Source organism: Petromyzon marinus, chromosome 12 (assembly GCF_048934315.1).
Source record: "Petromyzon marinus isolate PM22_M1 ecotype Great Lakes invasive population chromosome 12, UKy_Petmar_22M1.pri1.0, whole genome shotgun sequence".
Taxonomy (NCBI): domain Eukaryota; kingdom Metazoa; phylum Chordata; class Hyperoartia; order Petromyzontiformes; family Petromyzontidae; genus Petromyzon; species Petromyzon marinus.
The window spans coordinates 12,667,599-12,689,987 of NC_133678.1; the positions used below are offsets into that span (position 1 = coordinate 12,667,599).

Consider the following 22,389-nt stretch of genomic DNA (forward strand, 5'->3'; position numbering starts at 1 on the left):
CACTCCGTGCGTCTCACGCTATCGGAAAACGGTTGAACGTGATGGCGTCACTGCTCACGTATCTTAACCTCGGAAAACGCTCGTGCGCGATGACGCCACTGCTCACGCCCCCTTCACACCGGACAAGAAAACGCTCGTGCGTGATGACGTAACTGCTCACGTCCCTGAACCGTCGAAAAACGCTCGTGCGCGATGATGTCACGTCGCACGTCCGTTTCACGCTCGATTGGGAACACGCTCGTGCGCGATGACGTCACGTCAATCATCTGGATGAGACGCAGCCGTTGCGGTCGTCTTCATCGCCCGTGACGCGCCGGCGGCGGCTGCTGTTGTTGTTGTTACTGTTGTTGCTGTTACTGTTGTTGCTGTTACTGCTGCTGTTGTTGCTGCTGTTGTTGCTGTTGCTGCTGTTACTGCTGCTGCTGTTACTACTACTGCTGCTGTTGTTGCTGCTGTTACTGCTGCTGCTGTTACTACTGCTGTTGCTGTTGTTATTGCTGCTGCTGTTGTTGCTGTTGCTGCTGTTATTGCTGTTGCTGCTGCTGTTGTTGCTGCTGCTGCTGAACAGTCTTCAGCGATGGCCACGGTTATCCCCAAGCTCGAGCAGCTGTCTTCACGGGTGTTCCGGGTGCTGGGCTGTAACCCGGGGCCCATGACTCTGCAGGGGACCAACACGTACCTGGTGGGCACGGGCAGCAGGTAGGGGCATCCACAGCAGGTGTCTTCATCGCAAGGCCCGCGGGACATTTGGAGGAGGCCACCGACAATACACAAATGGCGAAAACACCCACCACCCCCACCACCACCAATCGTCATCATAATCATCATCGCGCTGCTGTCAAACCCACAATGGTTTCACATGGTGTGGCGACCCTCAGCACTGATGATGTCTTATCGGCGAAAGTGCCCGCACCGTCTGAAAGTTGAAGAACACTGGATTTAAAGCTTTCGTGACTGCAAGGATCCATACTCTCTGGTTCTATTGGGTAAAGTCACGTAGGTAAAAAATAAAATAACATTTTTTTTACCTACGTGACTTTACCCAATAGAACCAGAGAGTATTGAAGAACACTGGCCTACAGACTCGTCCACGTCTCTCGCACCTGGTTTAGCGAGCGTGAGAGAGGTGGGGGGGGTTCCATAGGCTCGCCTGATGGCCAGCGGTGTGCGTGGTCTCCTGGGGTGTTTACACCCAATGAATCAGATGTCAGATCTTGGCAGGGTTCATCCTGTAAGAGTGACCACAATACAGGAGGAGACAGGCGGCAGACTGCTTTTGCGATACGTGGCGTGCCCCGTGGGGGGTGGTGGCTTTTATTATTTGCGGTAAATTTGTGGCACTTTGCGTGACCGAGTCGGGTCCAAATCCATAGCTGTACTGTACTTCAATGCTCCCTGACTTCGACGCATCAGAATAGGAAGTTTTGTGTTTTGATCCTGGAGGAATCCGATGAGTTATGAGGCTCTTTTTCACGAATGCCCAGGAGGGGCTTGTCAGAAAGTTACAACAACCGATATATATAATGAACGATAGAATTACTCTTTGGTTCTATCGATAAAGTCACGTAGAAAACAAATTAAATAATAGAATACGACGTTTCGATTGCAACACGTGTCTCTGTGTTGTCTCTCTCTGCTTGTGTGTGTCTGCCTATGTGTCCCCGTGTCTGTGTTTTGTCTCTCTCTCAAATTTAGCAATCTTTGGAAGAACGTAATCAACCAGGTAGGGTGTTGACTGTTGTGTTAGCCGTATTGCATTGTATGTCTAAGTTTAATAGGTTTGCTTTCTACCTGATGACGATTGCTTGTGTTGCAATCGAAATGTCGTAGTCTATTATTTAATTGATTTTTCTTCTACGTGACTTTACCGAAAGAACCAAAGACTAATTCCTGCAGTCACGAAAGGTTTCAAATCAAGTTTGAATGATAGAAGTACAGAGTGTAGCAAAATTAAACAAAATAAATAAATTACACAAGTACAAATTGCATAAGTACATAAATTCCTGGCGATTTTTCAGCATAATGCAAGCGTGGGAAAGGCTGAAAAACAACAAAAACAGTCACAAACCACACCAATAACAGACCAGGGTGGTGGGATGTGACACCCGCATAACGTGGGGTGGTCCTCATCCAAAAGTGGATTCACTAAAGGGCCGTGCGTGTACAGAATAGTGTAACAGTTATTGTTTACATAGATTTTACACCTTTTTTATGCAGTGATGAGCATTGCGTACAACAATGGCTAGAGTGAGGCACCACCTCCGTTATTTGACCGAGACTCGTTATCCATTATCATCCGTTTAAACTTGAACCAGATATGTGTATGGGGAGTACACACCTGCATCTTATCAAAGCAGGCCAAAATAGGTAACGTGAAATCAAAGTACATAAGCTGCCCAGTAGGCCTCGGCAAGGTAAGGTAATTTACCCTTTTTAGCGGGTAAAAGGGTAAAGGTAAAGGTGTCGACATGCTAAGGGGTAAGGTAAAGGGTAGGGTAAAGGTAGCTCTGAAGAATTACCCGGTAGGGTAAAGGTAGCGTGAAGTATTACCCGGTAAATACGGTGCCTTGTTTACTGCTTAAAGCTCCGTGGCGCAGTCCGTGGCCTTCATTTAATAAGTGATATTAAAAAAAACTTTTTTAAAAGACGCTTTAATGAAATGTACTATTAATGGCAGAACTCCACGACTCCAGGAAGTGGCCCCGAAGCTTGCCATAACGTAAGGGACCGTGGGCAATTACAGCCAACGTCAGTTGACAGTGGACAATTAGACCCAAGCCGAAACATAACATACATTTTTTTTTATAAATATTTTTACTATATTTGTAATGATAGAATATAGTATTGTCATCAGTATGACATAAGTATACCAAGTTCGCAGTCGAAACCACATTGGGAAGTGGGTTAAAATTGAGTTACAAGATTTGAAGATACAACAACGATAACGACAACAGAGTGAGTTTAAAGAAAGCGTGTAAAATTGGAATAATCGAGAGTATTCTATATGAATGAAGCACTCTACCTACCATTTACCTGTTATAAACCTTTTTCATGTGTAGTACCCCAGTAATTACCCTGTAATCGGGCAATTTTTATGGGGTAAGGGTAAAAGGTAGGGTAAAGGTAGGCTCGTTGCTTTTAACCTTTTACCTTACCTGCTGAAGGGTAAAAGGTAGGGTAGAGTGATTGTATTCGGTAAAGTCACGTACACAGCTTAAAAGACGCGACCTGGGCTTGACTGTCTTCACTCCAACGCTGTCCTCGTGACAGTACGGTCCCTTCACCTGATGAAGGCCACTTGTGTTGTGGCCGAAACGTCGTGATTTTTGTTGTTTTATTTTTTACCTACGTGACTTTACCGAATAGAACCAAAGAGTATGGATCCTTGCAGTCACAAAAGCTTCAAATCTAGAATGGAGTGATTGCATTGTGGTAAGGTAAAAGGTAGGGTAAAGGTAGGCTCGTTGTTTTTATCTTTTACCTTACCTTGCCGAGGCCTACTGCCCAGTGTTTCTGGTGGTATGGTTTTGTACGAGTGATGCGCTTAGTATTGTTCTAGTTATGTGTATGACTGCGTGCATGCATATGCTGTACTGCAGATGTACAAGCAGACTCTTGCTAAATTGTGACCCAAAGCTCTGATGACAAACGTAAAAAATGTTTAAGTGGTCCCATACCCAGAGAGCATTGGATCATTGTCAATAGTCATGTTTTTATGTCGTGTCATTCAAGCAGATGTTGAGGACAAGCTAATGCCTCACAAACAGCTGCTGTACCGACAGTCATCATGGCTGTCATGTGTGATGTCATCTCACGACGTCACATGGCACGCGCCGTGTGGCATTGCGTCGTGCGGTTTAAACATAACAATTGCTCATTGGATACACGGAGAACCGCTTGTTGTAAAGTGTGGCAGAATCCATGTTGTCTCGTTTTCGTTTTGGCGCTGCAATGTTCTCCCGTGTGCGTGTGCTTGACACCGGCAGACGAGTGCTGATCGACACGGGGGAGCCCAATATTCCCGAGTACGTGGCGAACCTGCAGACGGCGCTGGCACAGCTGGGCAGCAGCGTGCAAGAGATCATCCTCACGCACTGGCACCACGACCACGTTGGGGGCATCTCCGATGTCTGCCGTGCCCTCGCCATCGGTGCGTGTGTAGTGGGTATAAATGGAGAGAGAGTGAGACTTGTTTGGAGGCAACACGTTTATTATACAATAACAGCAACAGCCCTAACACGAAGGGGTATGGCCCCTTCCACCCGATACCCTAAGGAGGTATGTTCTCCACACTGGCGTGCCCTACTCACTGAGGGAGTAGCTCACTAAGGGTCCTCCGGCGAGCGGGACCTAGGGAGGCTATTCTGACCCGACCTAGCCAAGGTCCTCTGGCCCTACCCACGGGGCTGCTCGGACCCGACCCAGCCAAGGTCCTCGGCTCCGGCCCCGGCTCCAGGTCTTCAGGGTAGCTTCGAGTCTTCGAGTGGACGACAACTGCCGGATCCGTTCAAGGGTCCGGCTTTTATACACGGTCCCAGCTCACTCCGCCCCTAGCCACGCCTTCCTTCTGGAACCTTCCAGAGGGACCTGGAGTGTGACGTCATCCCCCAGCCCCCTCTTGGGGGTCTGGGGTCTGCACCTCCAGTCACGATGCTCCCTGGGCGTGACCTCGGCCCAACGGCCTGACTTCATCTAAACCAGGGGTCCCTAACCCCCGGCCCGCGGACCGGTACCGGTCCGTGACCTATTAGGAACTGGGCCACACAGCAGGAGGTGAGCGGTGAGTCCGCATGTGGCCTGCCCACATTATTTTATTTACCACTTCCATCCGCGCCTCTTTCACGCACTGCGCACCTGTCTCAGTCACAGTGTTGGTAAGCCCACAAGCTCTAACCCCTAGTAGCCACAATGAGTAAAAAGCGAACGTCGCTGGAGAGCTTCTTTGAAAAAGGGGAAAAGACCCAATGATGAACCCCACCCCCCGGTCCGTGAAAAAATTGTCTTCCACGAAACCGGTTCCTGGCGCCAAAAAGGTTGGGGACCGCTGATTCGAAACTATTCGGCTCAGCCTCTCTTCCGCCCCCTGTTGACACGGGGCCGGTACTACCGGCTAAGAGTCGTGGTAATCGAACATCGCGCCCAACAATGCCACTAGACGTGCAAGGCAGCGCTTTTCACATTGGCACAGCGGGTGGGACAGTGCCGCCCCCCCCCCCTAATGTGTGGAGCAGAGCGAAATTTTAAACGGAGAGAGAAGATGTGCTCAACACGTGACCTGAGGTCAAATGAAGGGATTTCAGAGTTAGCTCTGTGGCATCCGCTTACATGGGCCGTTCTCTCATGTGATAGGGTTGCATTGCTATGCTCGAGATCCAAGTGTATGATTAGTTTCATGACGTTAGAACAATTGATAGAACAATCCGGATAATGTTGGAGAAAAACAAACTTCTGCAGCAACGAGCCCAGTAACGGAAGATGCAAACCCAAGTGTGGTGAGCCGATGGTCTCACCACCCACCACCAGTGACTGCAAACAAAAACGTGCATGGTAAATTCAATTTCCACTTAGGCATATTTCTAACTCTGAAAACTTAATTAAATTAGGTTTTATTACCCTGGCATTTCCTCTATAGCAGACATGACTGGAGGACTGATGTAATTGTCACAATTATGGCTTTTGCTCTCTATAAATCACCATTTGCATGCATTGTTCCTCTCTTGTGAGAAGGTGCAAAATCACTCTCCGCGTTCTGTGCTACAAAGACTAAAATGGAGCAGACTCCACTGTGCACCGCGAGTTTTGACGTTGTGATGTTGCTGTGGTCCCGGGGCTCGCCTGGTCCTGAGTGTAGATTGGAGCACGCCTGTGAAACCACTGGAGGGTGCTATGCCAGTGCTCACGGAGTACATGTGGCTCGTGACCGTCAATCCTCTTTCCCAAACCTTTGTGTCGGACGGCTTGGCCCACAGCCTATGCGTGCATATATGTATTGTATGCATGTTGAACTTATTTCGCACCGTACTTAGCCAACCGTGCTAATCGGAGGTGCAGGGGAAGGGTAGCAAACTAAACACAAAAAGCAGTTCAAAAGAAATACGTTTTCAATCTAGATTTTAAAGTGCATAGTTCAAGTAGCTTCCTAATATCGGAAGGAAGAGCTTTCTAGACGGCCGCATAAGTGGACCTGAAAGCGTGCGATGTAGTTACCGTCTGCATAGCAAAAAGCCGCTGCGAGGATGACCGGAGTTTGCGTGATGGTTTATGCTCCTTGACAAGATCAGCAAGGTATTGTGGTTCATTTTTGGCAAACACTTTGCAATGAGTGTGACCTTATAATGTATTCGTTTAATATATACAATATTAAAGTAGTTTTTTTAAAGTTGCGGCTCCCTCGAAGTGCTTTGAAGTTAGGGTTGGTGGATCACGTAGAGATAGTCATTCAGTGTGTGACTGCCAGCTTGCAGAATTCATCATCATTATTAGCCATGATCTGTTCACTGCTGGATGAAGGCTTCCCCAAACTGTCAGCATCTCCTAAGAACAATATTGCAATGTCATACTCCACCGAGCACCCGCACATAAGCTAATTTCATTGCTTCATCTCGTGGACGTGTTATCAAAGAGATGGGGAGATGAAATCCGCGTATGTGCAGGCGCTAGCTGGAGAACTATTGAGGATCTTGCAGGACTATGTATCGCCCCGGGGACTGACCTACCTGTCCAGCATGTTAGTAACGTGCCAGGGTTTTCCCCTGGCACTTTTATTCCTCCCACGTGTGAAATTACTCTATGAAGGATTGGCCAAACATCACAATCCAGGACCCTTTTGGAGATGCAAGTTTTTTGGACTGAGTAAGGCTTTCTTGTTTACTGACATCAAATTTTTATCACATTTAATGAGTCAATTATTTGGCACCGATATTTATTTTGCATGAAATCTTGTGGAAGCAGTCTGAATGTATTTGTGTTATTTGAAATCTGGTGCCATTACGGCATATTTTCCAACAGTCGACTCAAAATGTATGTTGCATTCGTTTTTTCTGTGGAAACAGCTTTTTGCTGGCTTTTTGAAACAGACAATTTGGTAGTTGAGTACAAGCGTGGCTACCTCTGGAACTAGTTCTGTTTTAGGTGTACAGAATAATTGGGTTTCTGCTTAAAACATACATTCCGAAGTATGACCCTTCTAAGTATTGCAACAATAGTAATATCTTAAGAAAAACAGATAACAATTTGCAGCTCTTTGTCAGTTCATGATTGGATAAAAGCCTCCCCATGCCTTGTCGGTCATGGGGGTTGTTTGACCTCACCACGGTGGTTGATGTGGTTTGATGAAGGGAGTGTAGGCCAGCACTGGTTCAGATAACACTTGCTACCGATGTCAAGCTATCATTTGGGGCCAGGTCGCTTCTGAAAGAGCTATATAGCCTAGTGGGCTTTACGTGGTAAAATAAAAAAAAATAGTTGATTGTTTATAGCTTTTTATAGTTTTCTTTCAGGAGGGCTCTACTTGGGATGTTTAACCAATTATTTTTCGAGTGCTCTCCACATGTGTGAGGAAACCGGAGTGCCCATAAGGAAATATACACAAAGAATGACAACACAATAAAGTCCATAGTTAGGTCAGTAATCTGCTTTACCAACCACCTGAATGTCCCTGTAGGTGGGTGTCTTACGCACTGCTATAAACTTGGTGATCACCTCTGATGAGTGTGTTTGGCTATGTATGGTGTGAAAGAAGTTCAACATACATCCATACTGCATGGTCACTGCATAATCCAACAATCCCACCTCCATAGTCCCACAACAAAAACAACAACCGCCATTCACCACTAAGTGGCGGTGACATCACCCTGACGCTTGTGCCAGGCTATGTGCACCTTGAGGCCACGTGAAGTGTCGAACGCCCGCTGGCAGGAGGTCACGTGGCAGACCCAGGTGCCACGGGTCGACTGACCGAGACGACTGGTTGATGAACCACCTGTGCCCCCTATTGTGCCAACTTGCTGTGCTTTAGCCACCTGGCGTTCCGCTCGTTGTTGTGAGCGTCGCTCCTCCGCCCTCCGTTGTTGTTGGAGGGCGACTGCCTCCAACTGCCCAGTAGCGTCCTTCACGAGCCTCCTCCACAGAGGCCGATCTTGACACCGCTGGTACTGGTCATTGACAAATCCACTCAGTTCCACATCTTCCTGTACTACATCACTCATCTCTTCTCTCGCCCATGCCGCGCCCGTTTAGCCCCCTCGATCCGACCGGACAAAAGCTGTTTAGGCATGCGGTGGCTGGGCATGCGGGCTACATGGCCCAGCCAACGCAGCCTTGCCTGCCGGAGGAGCTCACCAATGGGACTTACAAGGATTTGTGAGCTCACACAATCCAGCCTGGTTAAACCCAGGATGGATCGTAGACAGGCCAGCCTAAATGTTTCTAACCGGCGAAGATGTTCCATTAGGGGTGTCCACGTTTCGCAAGCGTAGAGAAGGGAGGGAATGACCGTGGCCGAGAAGACCTTAAGCTTCGTGCGGAGCGACAGACCATGTTGCTTCCACACAGCGTTATGCAACCGATGAAAAGATAATGCCGCTCGACTGATTCGGAGTGAGATCTCTGCTGTTAAACCGGAGCCGGTCATGAGCACACTGCCCAGGTATGGGAAACTCTCCACTCTGTCCACAACTGCCCCATCACCAATTGGGAGTTGTGAGGGTAGAGTGTCGAATGGTACAAAATACCCAGGAAGGTACTTAGTTTTGGTGGGGCTGATGATAAGGCCCCACCTCTTAGCGGCATGCTCCAGGTTCAGCAGCAGCGCCTCCAACTCCTCCTCTGAGTGATCAGCAAATACCAGATCATTGGCATACATCACATGGTTGAGCAATAGGGAGCCATCCCTTGACCGCACCCGGGCATCAATCAGCCTCCCATTGTATCTGTACCAGGTGAAAATTTCTCCGGTACAGCTATTGAAGGCTTCACGAACTACGTGGTCGAAATAGATGTTACATAATAAGGGAGCCAGAGTACATTCCTGTCACATCCCAAGGTGCACAGGGATTGGCTCCGACTCCCGGCCACGTAGTTTTACTCGGGCCCGCTCACCATCATGAAGGTCCTTGATGATCGTGAGCAGAGGGTCAGGGACTCCGAAAGCACGAAGAACCCAGAGCCCAGGCCTACTGATGGTATCACAGGCCTTGACCAGGTCAATAAAGCAGAGATGTAGGTCTTGTTCGAATTCCCTACACCTCTGCTGTAGCAGACGGACAGAAAATATGGCATCTTTGTTGGACCGCCCTTTCCTGAAACTGCATTGGGGCTCCGCAAATTTCTCCTCAGCGTGCCTAGCAAGGCGATGTTGAATAATCCTTGCCAGGACCTTTCCCGGCACACTGAGGAGTGAGATGCCTCTATAGTTGTTACAGTCTGTGTGGTCCCCCTTCTTCAAGAGGGGGACCACCAGGGCATCCTTCCAGTCCTGCGGAACCCATCCAGTGGTCCAGACTGTTGTTATGATGTCATCTAGGGCAGTCTGTGCACAAACGCCACCCTCAGCATTTCACTTGGGAGATCATCTCTGCCCGGTGCCTTTCCTGGTCTCAGATTCTGGATCGCCTTCAGTACTTCCTCAACAGATGGCACCTCAGCCAGCCACTCACAGGGGGTGACTTCCAATATTTGATGCACCGCAGCCTCGGCAGGGTCATCCCCACTTTGTCCCACGTTATCCAGGCTGAGGGATGTCCCCTCCCCCAGGACTTCAGAAATGCTCAGCAAATCTGCAAACCTATTCCTGGGGGTCGGAGATTGGATCACCTTTCTTTCCCCTAATGATGGTAATGAGTATGGCGCTGCAGGTTACTTTTTTGATGGCATTAAAGAGCGATTTGTGATCGTGGGCCATTGAGGCAGACTCCATCTCCTTAGCAACCCGCGACCACCCATCCTTGCAGCGCCTTACGGCTCTCCGAACCTCCGAGCGAAGGCTGCGGTAAGCCTCCTCATTCTCCGACGTGGGATACTGTAGCCGATGAGAGTGGGCCTGTCGCTTTTTCTCAGCCAGCTTGAACACCTCCTCTGTCAGCCAGGGTCTCTGGGGAGGTCTGGACCGTGTACCTAAAGTAGCCATTGCAGCTGCATGAGCCACAATCATAAACCTCGCCCATTTCCCCTCGACATCAGGAGGAGTGGAGGACGATGCCAACCCCAGCCGCAAGCGATTAAATTGTCGCTTGCAACTTTCATCAGCGAGCTGAGACCAAGCCACTAAGGGTTTGAATGAGGTCCTGGGTGTACACCCACCACTGGAGTGGAAGATTGGCAGGCGCATCTTACAGATGACAAGTCGATGGTCAGTGGGCAGATCAGCTCCATGGTAGGTCCTGGTGTCAAGGACATGGGCCCGCATCCGCTATTCCGTCACTATGTAGTCCAGCAGATGTTCTTGCTTGGACCCGGCATGCATCCATGATGTTGTGTGGATGCGCCGATGCTGGAACAGCATGTTGGTAATTACAAGCCCATAGGCTGCACAAAAATCTAGCAGTCTCCTGCCGTTGTTATTGAGCTGATCTGGCCCATGCCTTCCAATCACTCCAGACCAGGTGCCAGCATCATGACCAACTCGGGCATTGAAGTCACCCAACAAAATAACTCTATCCTGAGGGGCCACTTTAGCTCGCACCTGTGACAGGAGGTTATAGAAGGCATCTGACTCATCGGCCTTGCCTGCATCCCTCCCGGATGTTCGTCTTAAGTGGGGGCATAAGTAACCACGACCACCACTCCTCGCCTCTGGTTGATGGGAAGGCGAGCCCAAAGTAGCCTAGGGCTTACAGCTTCCCACGCCTCATGGCAGTCTCCTGCCCTGAGAAGAGGACTGTCCACCCCTCATGGTGGCAGGAGCCAAAGCCGGTCCACCGGACCTCCTGAATACCACAGAGATCCAGGCGGTACCGGTCCAGCTCCCGACAGAGGAGTGGCAGCCTCTCCTCTGCAATGAGTGTTCGAACACTCCACGTGGCCACACGTGGTTTTTTGTTGTTTCTGGAGAAGCCCTGAGGGTAAGGATTCGGTCTCCTGGCTCCGCCAAATGGGGTTTGGCCAGGAGACGTCATAGACGCCTGTCCCCCCGGGGCCTCCGGCACAAGCTTATTAAAAAAAATGCGTCGTGGTTTAGCGGTAATTAATTGAACGTGGAGAGGTTATCAGCCCCTCGCACTGGTCCAGAGCCTCCTTTTGGCCGCTGTGGTGATTACAAACGCCATGAGGGGAAAGGCCAATCGGAATTGGCCCTCCCCCCACAGCACTGCCCACGACAGCGTTGCCCGTCCGGCACCACGAGGAGGTAGAGAAAAATGGTCTTGCGCAAAGATGAACTATCTGATTATTGAAATCATTGATTATGCTATCGATTATAATTTACATTACTTAACTAATGGGATAACACGAAAATAGCTGGAAACATTTTTCAAATGTTCCCACGTGTGCTGCTGGATGGTAAGTGATGTGCGGGACTTGGTGATGCCATCGGCATCATCAGCCGCGTGGCTCTGGGTGTGGCATGTAGCGGGTTTCCTGCCTTCAGGAGGCAAAATGTTGCGGCCACCTTTAATCCCTTAGAAAAGAAAGCCAAACAACCAGTAAAACATTTACCATTTGGCCCAGTTGGTGCTGGCATTGACCCGGTAAGGCCAACATGGGGATCCATGCTGAGACCACTTGTCTGGTTTGTGAGCCAAGCCGATTCCCTTCCGAGTGGCCATGTGAACGCGGCATTCTTTCTGCACCTCCGATTAAAACAGTTGGCTACGTACGGTGCGAAAGAAGCTGAACATGTATACTTACAAACTGGTCCCAGCTCAGTACTCTTACATGGCATTCGCTCTCTTGAGGCACGCAGCTGTATTTGTAAAGGTGACAACGGCGTGCGGGGGTGGGTATTTTTGGCAGTGTGGCCAGTTTTGCGTGATGTGGTGGATGGTGATGGTGAACGCGGTGGTGGCGGCTGCGGCGGCGGTGGTGGAGCGCAGGTACCGGTGTGCGGCTGTCGAAACTACCGCGAGTGCCGCCACGGCGCGAGGAGGTGTTGGACGGCGAGGGTTTGGAGTACACGTTCCTGCGCGATGGCGACGTCGTCACCACCGAGGGGGCCACGCTCCGGTAAGCGATCGGCGTCTAATGCCGGGGTGGGCTCGGTTTCCGCGTGTGCGCGAGAACCCCCAATGAGCGCCGGCGGCGCTGGTGGGCGTGGGCGGTGCGGCGTCGCGTGCAGGGTGGTGTACACGCCGGGACACACGGACGACCACATGGTGCTGCTGCTGGAGGAGGAGGGCTCGGTCTTCTCGGGCGACTGCATCCTGGGCGAGGGCACGGCCGTGTTCGAGGACCTCTACACGTACATGCGCTCGCTCGACCTGCTGCTCAATCTCAAGCCCAAGCTCATATACCCCGGTAACCACCGACGCCCAGAGGACACGCGGGTGTCACGCACACGTACGCGTGCCTGTGAGTTTATACGGCGAGCGGGAATGCCGATGAAATGGCACTCGGCTGCCGAAGGAGCCTCGACCTTAAGCTCTAGAACCCGAAGTGTGGGCCCGGGGCACCAGGACGTCAGAGCTGCCGTTGGCGCCGAGACCGGGATTTGTATCAGTCGGAGCTCGTTAAATTCGGTCACTGCTGGTCTGGACCATCGGCTTCCTTGGGGGGGGGGGGGGCCCGGTACTCACAAGGGGCGCGACATAAATGCCGATGCCCTGCTCCCCCACTCCTCCTCATGAATTTAACTCGACTTGCCACGCGCTGTTCAGATTTTATTCCAATTTCTTTGTGAGCAATTAACATGGTAGCATGACACTGAAAGGGCATATGGCATTGTAAAGTGCTTTGAAATGCTAATTATCATGATAAGGTACTGTATGAAATGAAGTTGAATCAAATTAATTTCAATTAAACATAGCATGCCATGTGTGCTTTCATGTCATGACAGTCACTAATAACGTAATACCATGAAACTCAAAAGTTCGGGATATTATACCATTACATTGAAAAAAAATCTACTTCATACAATTGTTTGTTCGTTCGTTTCTCAGTCTGGTGAGGGTCGCTATGGCAGCGTGTTGAGTAGGGCGGTCCAAACCTCCCTTTCCCTGGAGACAGGCTCTAGCTCTTCCTGGGGAATTCCCAGGCGTTCCCAGTCCAGCCGAGCAACGTAGTCCCACCAGCGTGTCCTGGGCTGGCCCCTGGGTCTTTTCCAAGTGGGACATGCTGCCTGGTAGACTTTCAGGGGGAGTCTATCAGGGGGCTCATCAAATTTCTCTTGTACCATGGTACTGATCAGTACGCCAAACACCATATCATTCAAACTCACATCCTGCATCATCATACCCAGTGATACCCGTAATCAGAATCAGAAAATGTATTTATCCTGGAGGATGTCCATAAGCCATGTTAAGGACATCATTTTGCAATACTGCCCAGACAATAACTTGATATTTATGCCTCAATACCATGTCATTCAGAGAGACGTGAATATTTGCCTACCTTATTACTTTGCACCAATCTCACTGTGTAGCTAATTGCACAAACGATGACTATTTTGCATAGGTATGAATGTAACTTTGGACATGTTGAACCTTTTCCACATTACTCACCAGCAAGTGTTGCAAAACTATCATTGTAATAATATATTTACTGTAGCTACATCAAACAGGCCGTAATGCCAAGTTGGCAGATATCCAGTTGGTCTCGCCCTGATCTCAACTTAGAAATAATACCCATCGTTTTTTATTTATCTGGTTTATCTGTGTATGGGAGAAAGCCAAAGCATTCCGAACAAACATTGGTTCAAGCGCCATGGAGATCACAGTAAAGTAACAGGCAGACTGAGAGAGATGCTGGGCCCAGTGGCGGACATCTTTAATCCACTGCTTAGAAGGCAATGGTTGGTGGATGACAGATCCCTGAAATGCTCAAATTTGCTTGACTACAAGGTGGCCAGGAGATGCCAGGAGAGCAAGTTCATTCACGAAACTATCTTTACAGCCCTTTGATTGTTATCTCCTGGCGTGCGACGAATTTCCGCTGGATACACAAACACTTATTTAAAACAAATTGGCCAAACTTGCCACCCAATGGCACGATTCTGAGAAAGAGTGTCGAGACTCGTGTCGTGTTTTCCGTAAAGAGCCCACTGTGATGCACGTCACGTGCGCACAATATAGGCATTTAGATACACGCGTTGGGGTTGATGTGTCCCTTGACAGTGCCCAGCCCCTGGTGGTCTGGTGCTGCTCACCGTCTGATACAGCCTGAGTCACACGAAGGGCATTTCTTTGCCAGGCTTTGACGGAAGTGCCCCCCCCCCCCCAAAGCCTTGTGAGCTTGAAATGCTGACCAGACTTACCGCGGTTTTATTTCTTTCACAAGCCTGCTGAAGGGGCCCGCGTCATTGTTTCCCCATTGTGGGCGAGTGAGTTAGGGGCGTATGAGCTGTGAGCTCAGGTCAGGCTGTCGAGCACTGATAAGGGAACTAAGAATGTGAACGGAGAGACCACTGTTGCCAATGCCTAGTACAGCTTATGCTGATGCATCGCATATGCCCCATGTCTAAGATGCTTAGACATGGGGCATAGAAGCACAGTACAACAGTGTAATTTTCTGTGCGGCCCTCTCTCCTGCCACCCTGCACTTTGTAGCCTATAACACTTGTCATGCATGGCGGTTGCCCATCCAGACCCTATCCAGGCTGATGCCTGCTTATCCTACAAGATCTGATGAGATTGGATGGTATATAAACTAAGCTCATTAGCCTAACGATGTAACAGGCTGTTGAGAAATAACATGGTTAGCTTGTCCCTTTTATACATGCATGTACAGGCGATGGTTCGTCACCCTTAGAAATGGAGTAAATATTGATTCCATCGACTATTGGGCCTGTCACGCCAACTTTTTGCAATAGGGTTAGTTCCAGCAAACTCTTAAGATTTATACTTCCTGCGGCTCATCAGCTTGTTGGATGCTGCCTTGAACCGGGATGCTAAAGGCAAGAGCATAGAGAGAGCAATCTGAGCAGCTGACCCTATTCAATAATGGGACTTGTGGCCAAGAAAGAAGATAAACCTCGTTGTGTTTTATACATACGTTTTATTTTTTCTCATAGTTATTCATGAATGCAATATATCACAGTGAGGAGTTGCCTGTATATCGCATCGAAATATAGTTGTGTCTCAATGCGCAGTCATCAGAAAAGGGGGATTTACAGGCAGATTTTTACAGGGTAGCAATAAGCCATGGAGGTGTTCACAGTCGGGTCAATTTGTGTTCAGTTCCGTACGTTTGGGGGTATTCTTTCTCGCTGCGAGAGGAGCAAACCGGACAACGATTCAACAAACAGGGTCGGTGTCTCTGAAAAGTGAAAGGTTTATTGGAGGCAGGAGGTGCTCGAAATGGTGTAAGCATAAACTTAAACAGGGGGAGAGGAGAGTGGCAGACATGGGGCGGCAGGGGGGGGGCAATGGAGGAGGATGAGAAGAAGAAGCGAGCTCCCACCAAGCGGAGGTTGATGCAGAGTAGAACGTGCCCAGCTGAAAGCACAAATCGCGTGCTCGGCATCAGACAAGAAAGGGGGGTTGGGAGGTGTGGGGTGACAAGGAGGAGGCGGACACTGGACAGATGTAGCCCTGCGGATTTAAGTATAGAAAGCGATTTGACAATGCTCGCGATAAATGCATCAATGTGTACGCGTGAGACTCGGTCAGTTACAGCTTGTGCAAGTGATATGCCTACGTTAGATTTATGCTAATGGGGCAAACGGTCAGGGCCGGATCATGGTCCCGTGAGGCCCCTGGGCACATGTCTTTTGGAGGCCTCCCTCACTTTCCTATATTGGTGTCTTTCTTGCCTTCCTCCTTGCAAAATCATCCACTAGATCGTCAAAATATCGCTGTCTGACAAGGTCTGACTCTATTGACATAAGTGACAATGAGCTGAGACGTGTTTGGCAACATGCTACTCCGCAGCTCATTCTTTATTCTGCCTGAAAGGGAAAATGTCCGCTCACCCTGGCAGTTTGTCACTGGCAAAGTTAGAAGAATCCGAAGTGCCACAAAAACATTGGGGAACACTGCCTGTAGATTAAGTGCCTGCAATGTGACCACATAAAATGTTTCTATGTTGAACTTCTCCCTCCCCTCAAGTGTCACACCTGGCTCTGAGCTCATATCTGCAAATGTGTTTGCGTTTCCTCTTTCGCTGAAGATCGTGCTTATATGACTGAGAGACACCTGTCACATTTAAGGCTGCCCTTTCAAAAGCCTCAAACTGGTCTCGCTGTCCCACAACAAAATCCCTCAACGAAGACAAAAGCTGCTCTGCTACAAAGATGGCAATGTCACTTTTCTGTCGGTGCATGCTTGTAGCGTGGAACCGGTCAAGTGTGACGTCCCAGAAATGTGCCATGAACACCATCTCTAAGGTGTCCAATTTAGCACATAGTCCAGTGGCCTCAATTCGAGTATCTCTTTTCTCATTATCATCATTGCACATACCACCGAAGGCCTCTCTAATGTGGGTGTAATTTCTCCACAGTGCCTTGGTTGACTCTGCCCGAGCACTCCACCGAGTACTGGACAACGATTTTAATGCCAGTCTGACATCTGTCTTCCGAAAGACTTTCCTCCATCTGTGTGTGGATGAAGAACAAAATTTGTGCAGTGACTGCGACATGTTAAAAAAAACTCGTCAGCCTCTGGGCTACTGCCGTCTAAGGTGTCAACACCAACTAAGTTAAGTGAATGCGCTGCGCAAAGCACAGACTCTATCAGAGAAGTTTTTTTGTTTCAGGTGGGCCTGTGGCCCATTGTATTTTCCTGACATGTTGCTTGCATTGTCATATGACTGACCTCTACAGTTTGAGAGGTCCAACCCAAGGCCCTCCACCATCAAAGTCACACAGTCTGCTCAACTTTTACCAGTGTGGCTCTCAAAGCCCAGGAATCGCTCCACCACATGAAAAAAAAATCATTGCCTGAACAACCAACAAAGGTTTCTGATAAGTCAGTGAAATTACATGGTGGAGACTATGCACATAGACCACACCCCATCGATGGGGAGGGGAAAAAAATATCTCGTAAGAGCTGTCGACAATTTGCATGTCAACGTTGGCATTATCGACTTCCGTGGATCTAAAAACAAACGGTCTATGGAAAAAAATGAATGGGGTTTTCCTTAATCTTTAAGTATGGAATGGGTCTCTTATATATGCATTAGTGTATGAAAAAATATAGCTTTTGGCGTATTTTTTTAATGTTTCACAAAACCACGGTGTATTTTTAATAATTGATTTTTCAACCCCTAAATAAGCTCTCAACAAACGGTGAGCCCTCGGTCTCACGACCTGGCTTTTTAGTGTAGCTAATTTGGTTGTAAGGGCAGCTAGCTGGCAAAAATGGCAACTAGCTAACTAATTTCTGTTAACAAGCTGAATCATATGGGCAGCTAGCTAGGGAAAATGGGCAGCTAACTAAAATAAAGGGATGACCAGTTACGGTAAGTAAAATAACGAACGTCTTGCCATAATATGACGCCCTTCAAACTGTCCTGTTATGCAGAATGAACTGACTTGTTGGTGAATATTGTATCATGTCACAGCGTATTGTAGTGTGCCAACCAGTGGCTCAGTTGTACAGAAGCACTGCACTCTCCGAGAGGCTCTCGTTTTCAGCATGCACTGTGTGTACCAAGGGGCCCCCAGGTGTTACGCTCGATGTGTGCACCCAGGGGCCTGGCGACCCCAGTGGTGAACTCACATTGTAAGCACCCAGAGGCCCGGGGGCACTAGTGGTCAGCTCACGCTGTAAGCACCGAGGGGCCTCACATTGTAAGGGCTGCGGGGGCGGAGGGCCCTAGTGGTCAGCTCATGCTTTAAGCACCGAGGGGCCTCACATTGCAAGCGCTGCAGGGCCCGGGGGCCCTAGTGGTCAGCTCATGCTTTAAGCACTGAGGGGCCTCACATTGTAAGGGCTGCGGGGCCCGGGGGCCTCTAGTGGTCAGCTCACGCTTTAAGCACCGAGGGGCCTCACATTGTAAGGGCTGCGGGGCCCGGGGGCCCTAGTGGTCAGCTCACGCTTTAAGCACTGAGGGGCCCAGAGACCCTCACACTGTAGGTGCCGAGGGGCCCAGGGGCCCTAGTGGTCTGATCACGCTTTAAGCCCCAGGGGCCCTAGTGGCCCTAGTGGCCAACTCACTCTTTAAGCCCCAAGGGGTCTGGAGGGCCCTCACATTGTAAGCACTGAGGTGGTCTTGGTGGCCCTAGTGGTGAGCTCAAGCGAAAAGCCCCCAGGGACCTAATTGTCAGCTTGCGCTGTGCGCACTGAGGGCCCTGGTGTTCAACTTCCTTCGGAAGTCTTGGGCCACGCACTACGCGCAGCCTGAGGCTTGGAGGCTTCCTGGCAGTTCGAGGTCCCGGGACACTGGCCCCACTGGCCCGGTCCATAATCCAGCCTTGCGAACTGTAGTGTACGGTACTATCGACACCAAAAAAGTGAGACAATACAAACGAGATGATCCAAACGTGACAAAATATTACATTCTAGCACAGGGGTGGCCAACCTGGAACAGACCAAGAGCCAAATAGTACCCATGAATTTTGCAAAGAGTCAAGTTGACATATAGGTGTGTATATATATTGACAGTTTTCGGCACAGTATGGGAGACATTGATTATTTTTTGGTCCTGTGATAGTGTGTTCTACGTTATGCCCCTTCGATAGAGCCGCATGTGGTGGATTTTGCTGGCATGCTCAACATACGGCCTAACCCTGAACACCACAGTTCAGGTTCAAGTCGACTTTGTTTAACCAGGTGAGAACTCACAAGTCCATGATGAGTATAATTTATAAGACTGACCTGGGAAAGTGTGTCCCTGGGATTCAATTGCTGATTTAAACGTTGGCCCTGAAGCCGACGACGATTCGTCGAATTGCACGCGACGTCAAGCCGTACCCGTTGTGTCTCCCGCAGGCCACGGGCCGGTGGTGCAGGATGCGCAGGAGAAAATCCGCGGCTACGTGTCACACCGGCAGGCACGCGAGCGGGCGGTGATGTCCATCGTCAGCGCCCACGCCGGGAAAGAGCTCTCGCTGGAGGAGCTTGTGCGCCTCGTGTACACGGTACAACGCAGCGACGAGGGTGGGGAGGCCTGGCATACCCCTTCGCCGTTGCCACACAATCGATCCACCGCTGGATTAAGGCCTCCTACCCAAGGCGCAGTCGCCTCTTGCCATCTCGTCGTGTAGCAATTCACCCGGCATCTACATTGCTCCGTCTCCTTTGTCGATATCCTCTGCCGCTCCGGCATTATTCTTGACCACTGCCCATCGTGTTTTCTCGCGACTTGTCGTGCCCAAGCCCATGTAAGTCTCTTAATCGTTTGGATGGTGTAATATACCTGTTAGGGTAAAGGTGCAGCCCCGCAAAATGTCTTGTTCACGCCACCGCTGGCAGAAGGGATTCCGCGAGAGATGGGTCTAGAGAGCCGCTCTAAAGGATATTTTGGCCTACATCCTCCACGTTGGCCAGTCATCTTGGAAGAGCTGGGTCGCCATACCCAATACCTCCATACTTTATTGCAAGTCCAGTGTGCTAACCATTGCAGCCCTGGTAGCATCCCTGTTGTGAAACTCTCTCTTAGGAGTTAGGGAGCACCTGTTAAAGCGGGGTAGGGAACATATTGCCCAAGAGCCACATGGATGCGATTGGCCAGTGTGGTGCATTGTGGGCCAACAACCTGCCTGACCGAACAGTGTAGGGAAACCTTCAGTGGATTAACACAGAGCTGAATAGTACATGCGTAATCGAGCGAATGCTTGTGGACAGATGGTCACGGGAGAGACTTGTGTAGTTCTGATAGCCGGACAAGAACAGCCAGAATTGGAGACAACTGTTTCCCAACGCCTAAACCCACATGCAAAATATACAAATACAAAGATCCCCGTATAGCCTCAACACACTGTTGGGACAAGTGGTCTTAGCAAGCACCTATCAAGGCTGGCACAGCACACACAGTCTCCCTCGTGGCGATGTTTACACACCACATCAGGTACTCATTTGAGGCCGAGTCAACCGAGGGGAGGCCCAGGACCAGTTCAAATAATCGTCACGGTTGGCGACGTATGGTGCGAAAGAAGTTCAACATACACGCATACGTGGGCGGGAATCGAACCCGGATCGCCGGGTGCATAGCACACTACCGCAAAAATACATAAAATCGTATAACCTATATTACACCATGTCATTGCACCATTTTCTGAAATGCAACACACACAAACAAACGCACACAACACACTTATACCACTACACACGCGTGTGTTCACGACCTTTGTTTCGTGTGTTAGGACACTCCTGAACACTTGTATAAGGCAGCATCCTGGAATTTGCACCAGCACCTCAAGAAGTTGGAGAAGGAGGGCGCAATTGGTGAGTGTCCCATGGGTCCAGCATCGATGCGAATTCCATTCAACATTGTCCAGTTCACATCACTGTCATCCGGGCAGTTCTTGACATGTTGATATATAGGGCGCTGGGTTTGTCACTAACATCCCAAATTGTGTAGTAAAAATGAGGAACGACACATTGAGAGGAAACTGAGTAGAATGCGGTTGCATACAACAGAACAGCACCCACATGTCCATAATAGTCTTGTGTTTCTATTTGTTCCTGTGTGTTGATAGCGGTGTTCTATTTTACATTTATGTTGCATTTGTGCTTTTAATAATGTTCACGAAGAGGTAAATCAATGCATTTGTTATAAAGTGTTCATGGTTTAATTAGCTCATGTAATTTTGAATATATTTAATTCATGTTATTTATTTACACAATAATGCCCAAGTCTCACAACTCTTTTTCAGGAGGTGCCTGCATTGGGATATATGTCCGTTTACATTTTATGAGCGTTTTAAATGTATGAAGAAACTAAAGTAGTATCCCGGTAAACCCAATCATGGAGAAGACCGATTCATGCAGATAGGTTCACGAACCCACTAGTTGTGCTGTCATCTCATGGCAACCCCCACAGCCCAGTGAGGTTTGTGAGTTTCACAAATCTCGACGTTAGCCACCAACCCCTTGCCTGCACAGTGCTCGATCGCAGGCATGCACCACCATGCCTGACTCTTTGCTCACCAGTGTCTTATGTCCGCTGTGTATTCGTGTAGGCACGCACGTCCGTGTCACGCGTGTGGCATTTGTGGCTCCCGCGGGTTCGCTAACGAATTCTCAATTACTTTTGTTGCCATTGCAGTCAGAGTGGGAGAAGGAGAGGAGGGAAAGTGGAAGAGCAAGCTGTGAGCGACACCGCGCAGCAGTGCACTGTGCCTTACTGGCCACCCGATGGTGTGCTTCAGTACTTGACATCAGGGTCTGAAGTTGCCAGTTGCCACACCTCCACCAGCTTATGGTCGGTTGTGTCTACAGGGCACGTGGGTTGCCTTCACGGAGTTTAGCTGAGTGGGCCCAGGTTGGTTCAGGAGGCTCATAATTGCTGTCAGCACACAGACCCAGCAATGCTGAGAATTATTGGTTAAAATTTTGGTGGAAGCCATCCCAGATCAAACCACGATTTCAAGTGTAATGCGTTTCATGGTATCAGCCAGACCACCTATTATTGTAGGAAGATTAAAAAAGGACTATTAATTTTGTTTATCACAGCTCTGACAGTTGAAGTTTCTAGGTATATGGAGTGAGTAATGTGCAGTAAACAGTTTTTTTACAAACGCGAACGAGTGCCATGTTGTATTGGGAATGAAAGAGTTATTGGCGTCATTTCAGGAAGTGCTTCTGTGGTGTCATGTCTAGGGGCTGTTTCCTGACTTGATGGATTGCTCTGCTCGTTGTGTTTCAAAAGAACATTTCTTCACCTCATTGCATAATTAAAGCAGCATAATTGGTGTAACTTTGCTTATATAACCCCAAAATATAGAGTAAAAAAACAAGGATTTTTTTTTTTTACTTAAGACTTCTAACACTGTTTCAGCGAACGAATCGTTATGAATGATATATGAGAGTCTGTTAATGTGATAGATTGCGTTCGAAATATAAGACAGGATTCGAGAAATGCGGACTCTACATTTCTCTGGCAAAACAAATGCATTTTTGGCATCTGTGTGTGCGTTATACTGTTGAATGTACCGGTGAACTGATTGAAAGATTTTGAATCGCGGTGGGTAATCTTGGCTCGGTGAGATGAGTAGAGCCAGTGGTGCGTGATTCTTACGATTTCACACAGTTATGTGTGCCTATATTATGGATAAGTTGATGTTGTGTTGAACTTGCTTTTATGGTCTTTAAATAATAATGCAAATTCTGAATAACTTTACTAAGACTGAGAATTCTG

General features: G+C 49.0%; 1 protein-coding gene across 1 annotated transcript; it reads left to right on the top strand.

The window, feature by feature from the left end:
- Positions 1 to 236: 236 nt before the first annotated feature.
- On the top strand, positions 237 to 22,371 carry LACTB2 (lactamase beta 2). Its single transcript, XM_032952710.2, has 7 exons — positions 237 to 699; positions 3,987 to 4,150; positions 12,030 to 12,159; positions 12,272 to 12,450; positions 19,020 to 19,168; positions 20,393 to 20,474; positions 21,298 to 22,371. The coding sequence occupies exons 1-7, from the start codon at positions 578 to 580 to the stop codon at positions 21,342 to 21,344; spliced, it is 873 nt and encodes a 290-aa protein (XP_032808601.1). The 5' UTR covers positions 237 to 577; the 3' UTR covers positions 21,345 to 22,371.
- The last annotated feature ends 18 nt before the right edge of the window (positions 22,372 to 22,389 follow it).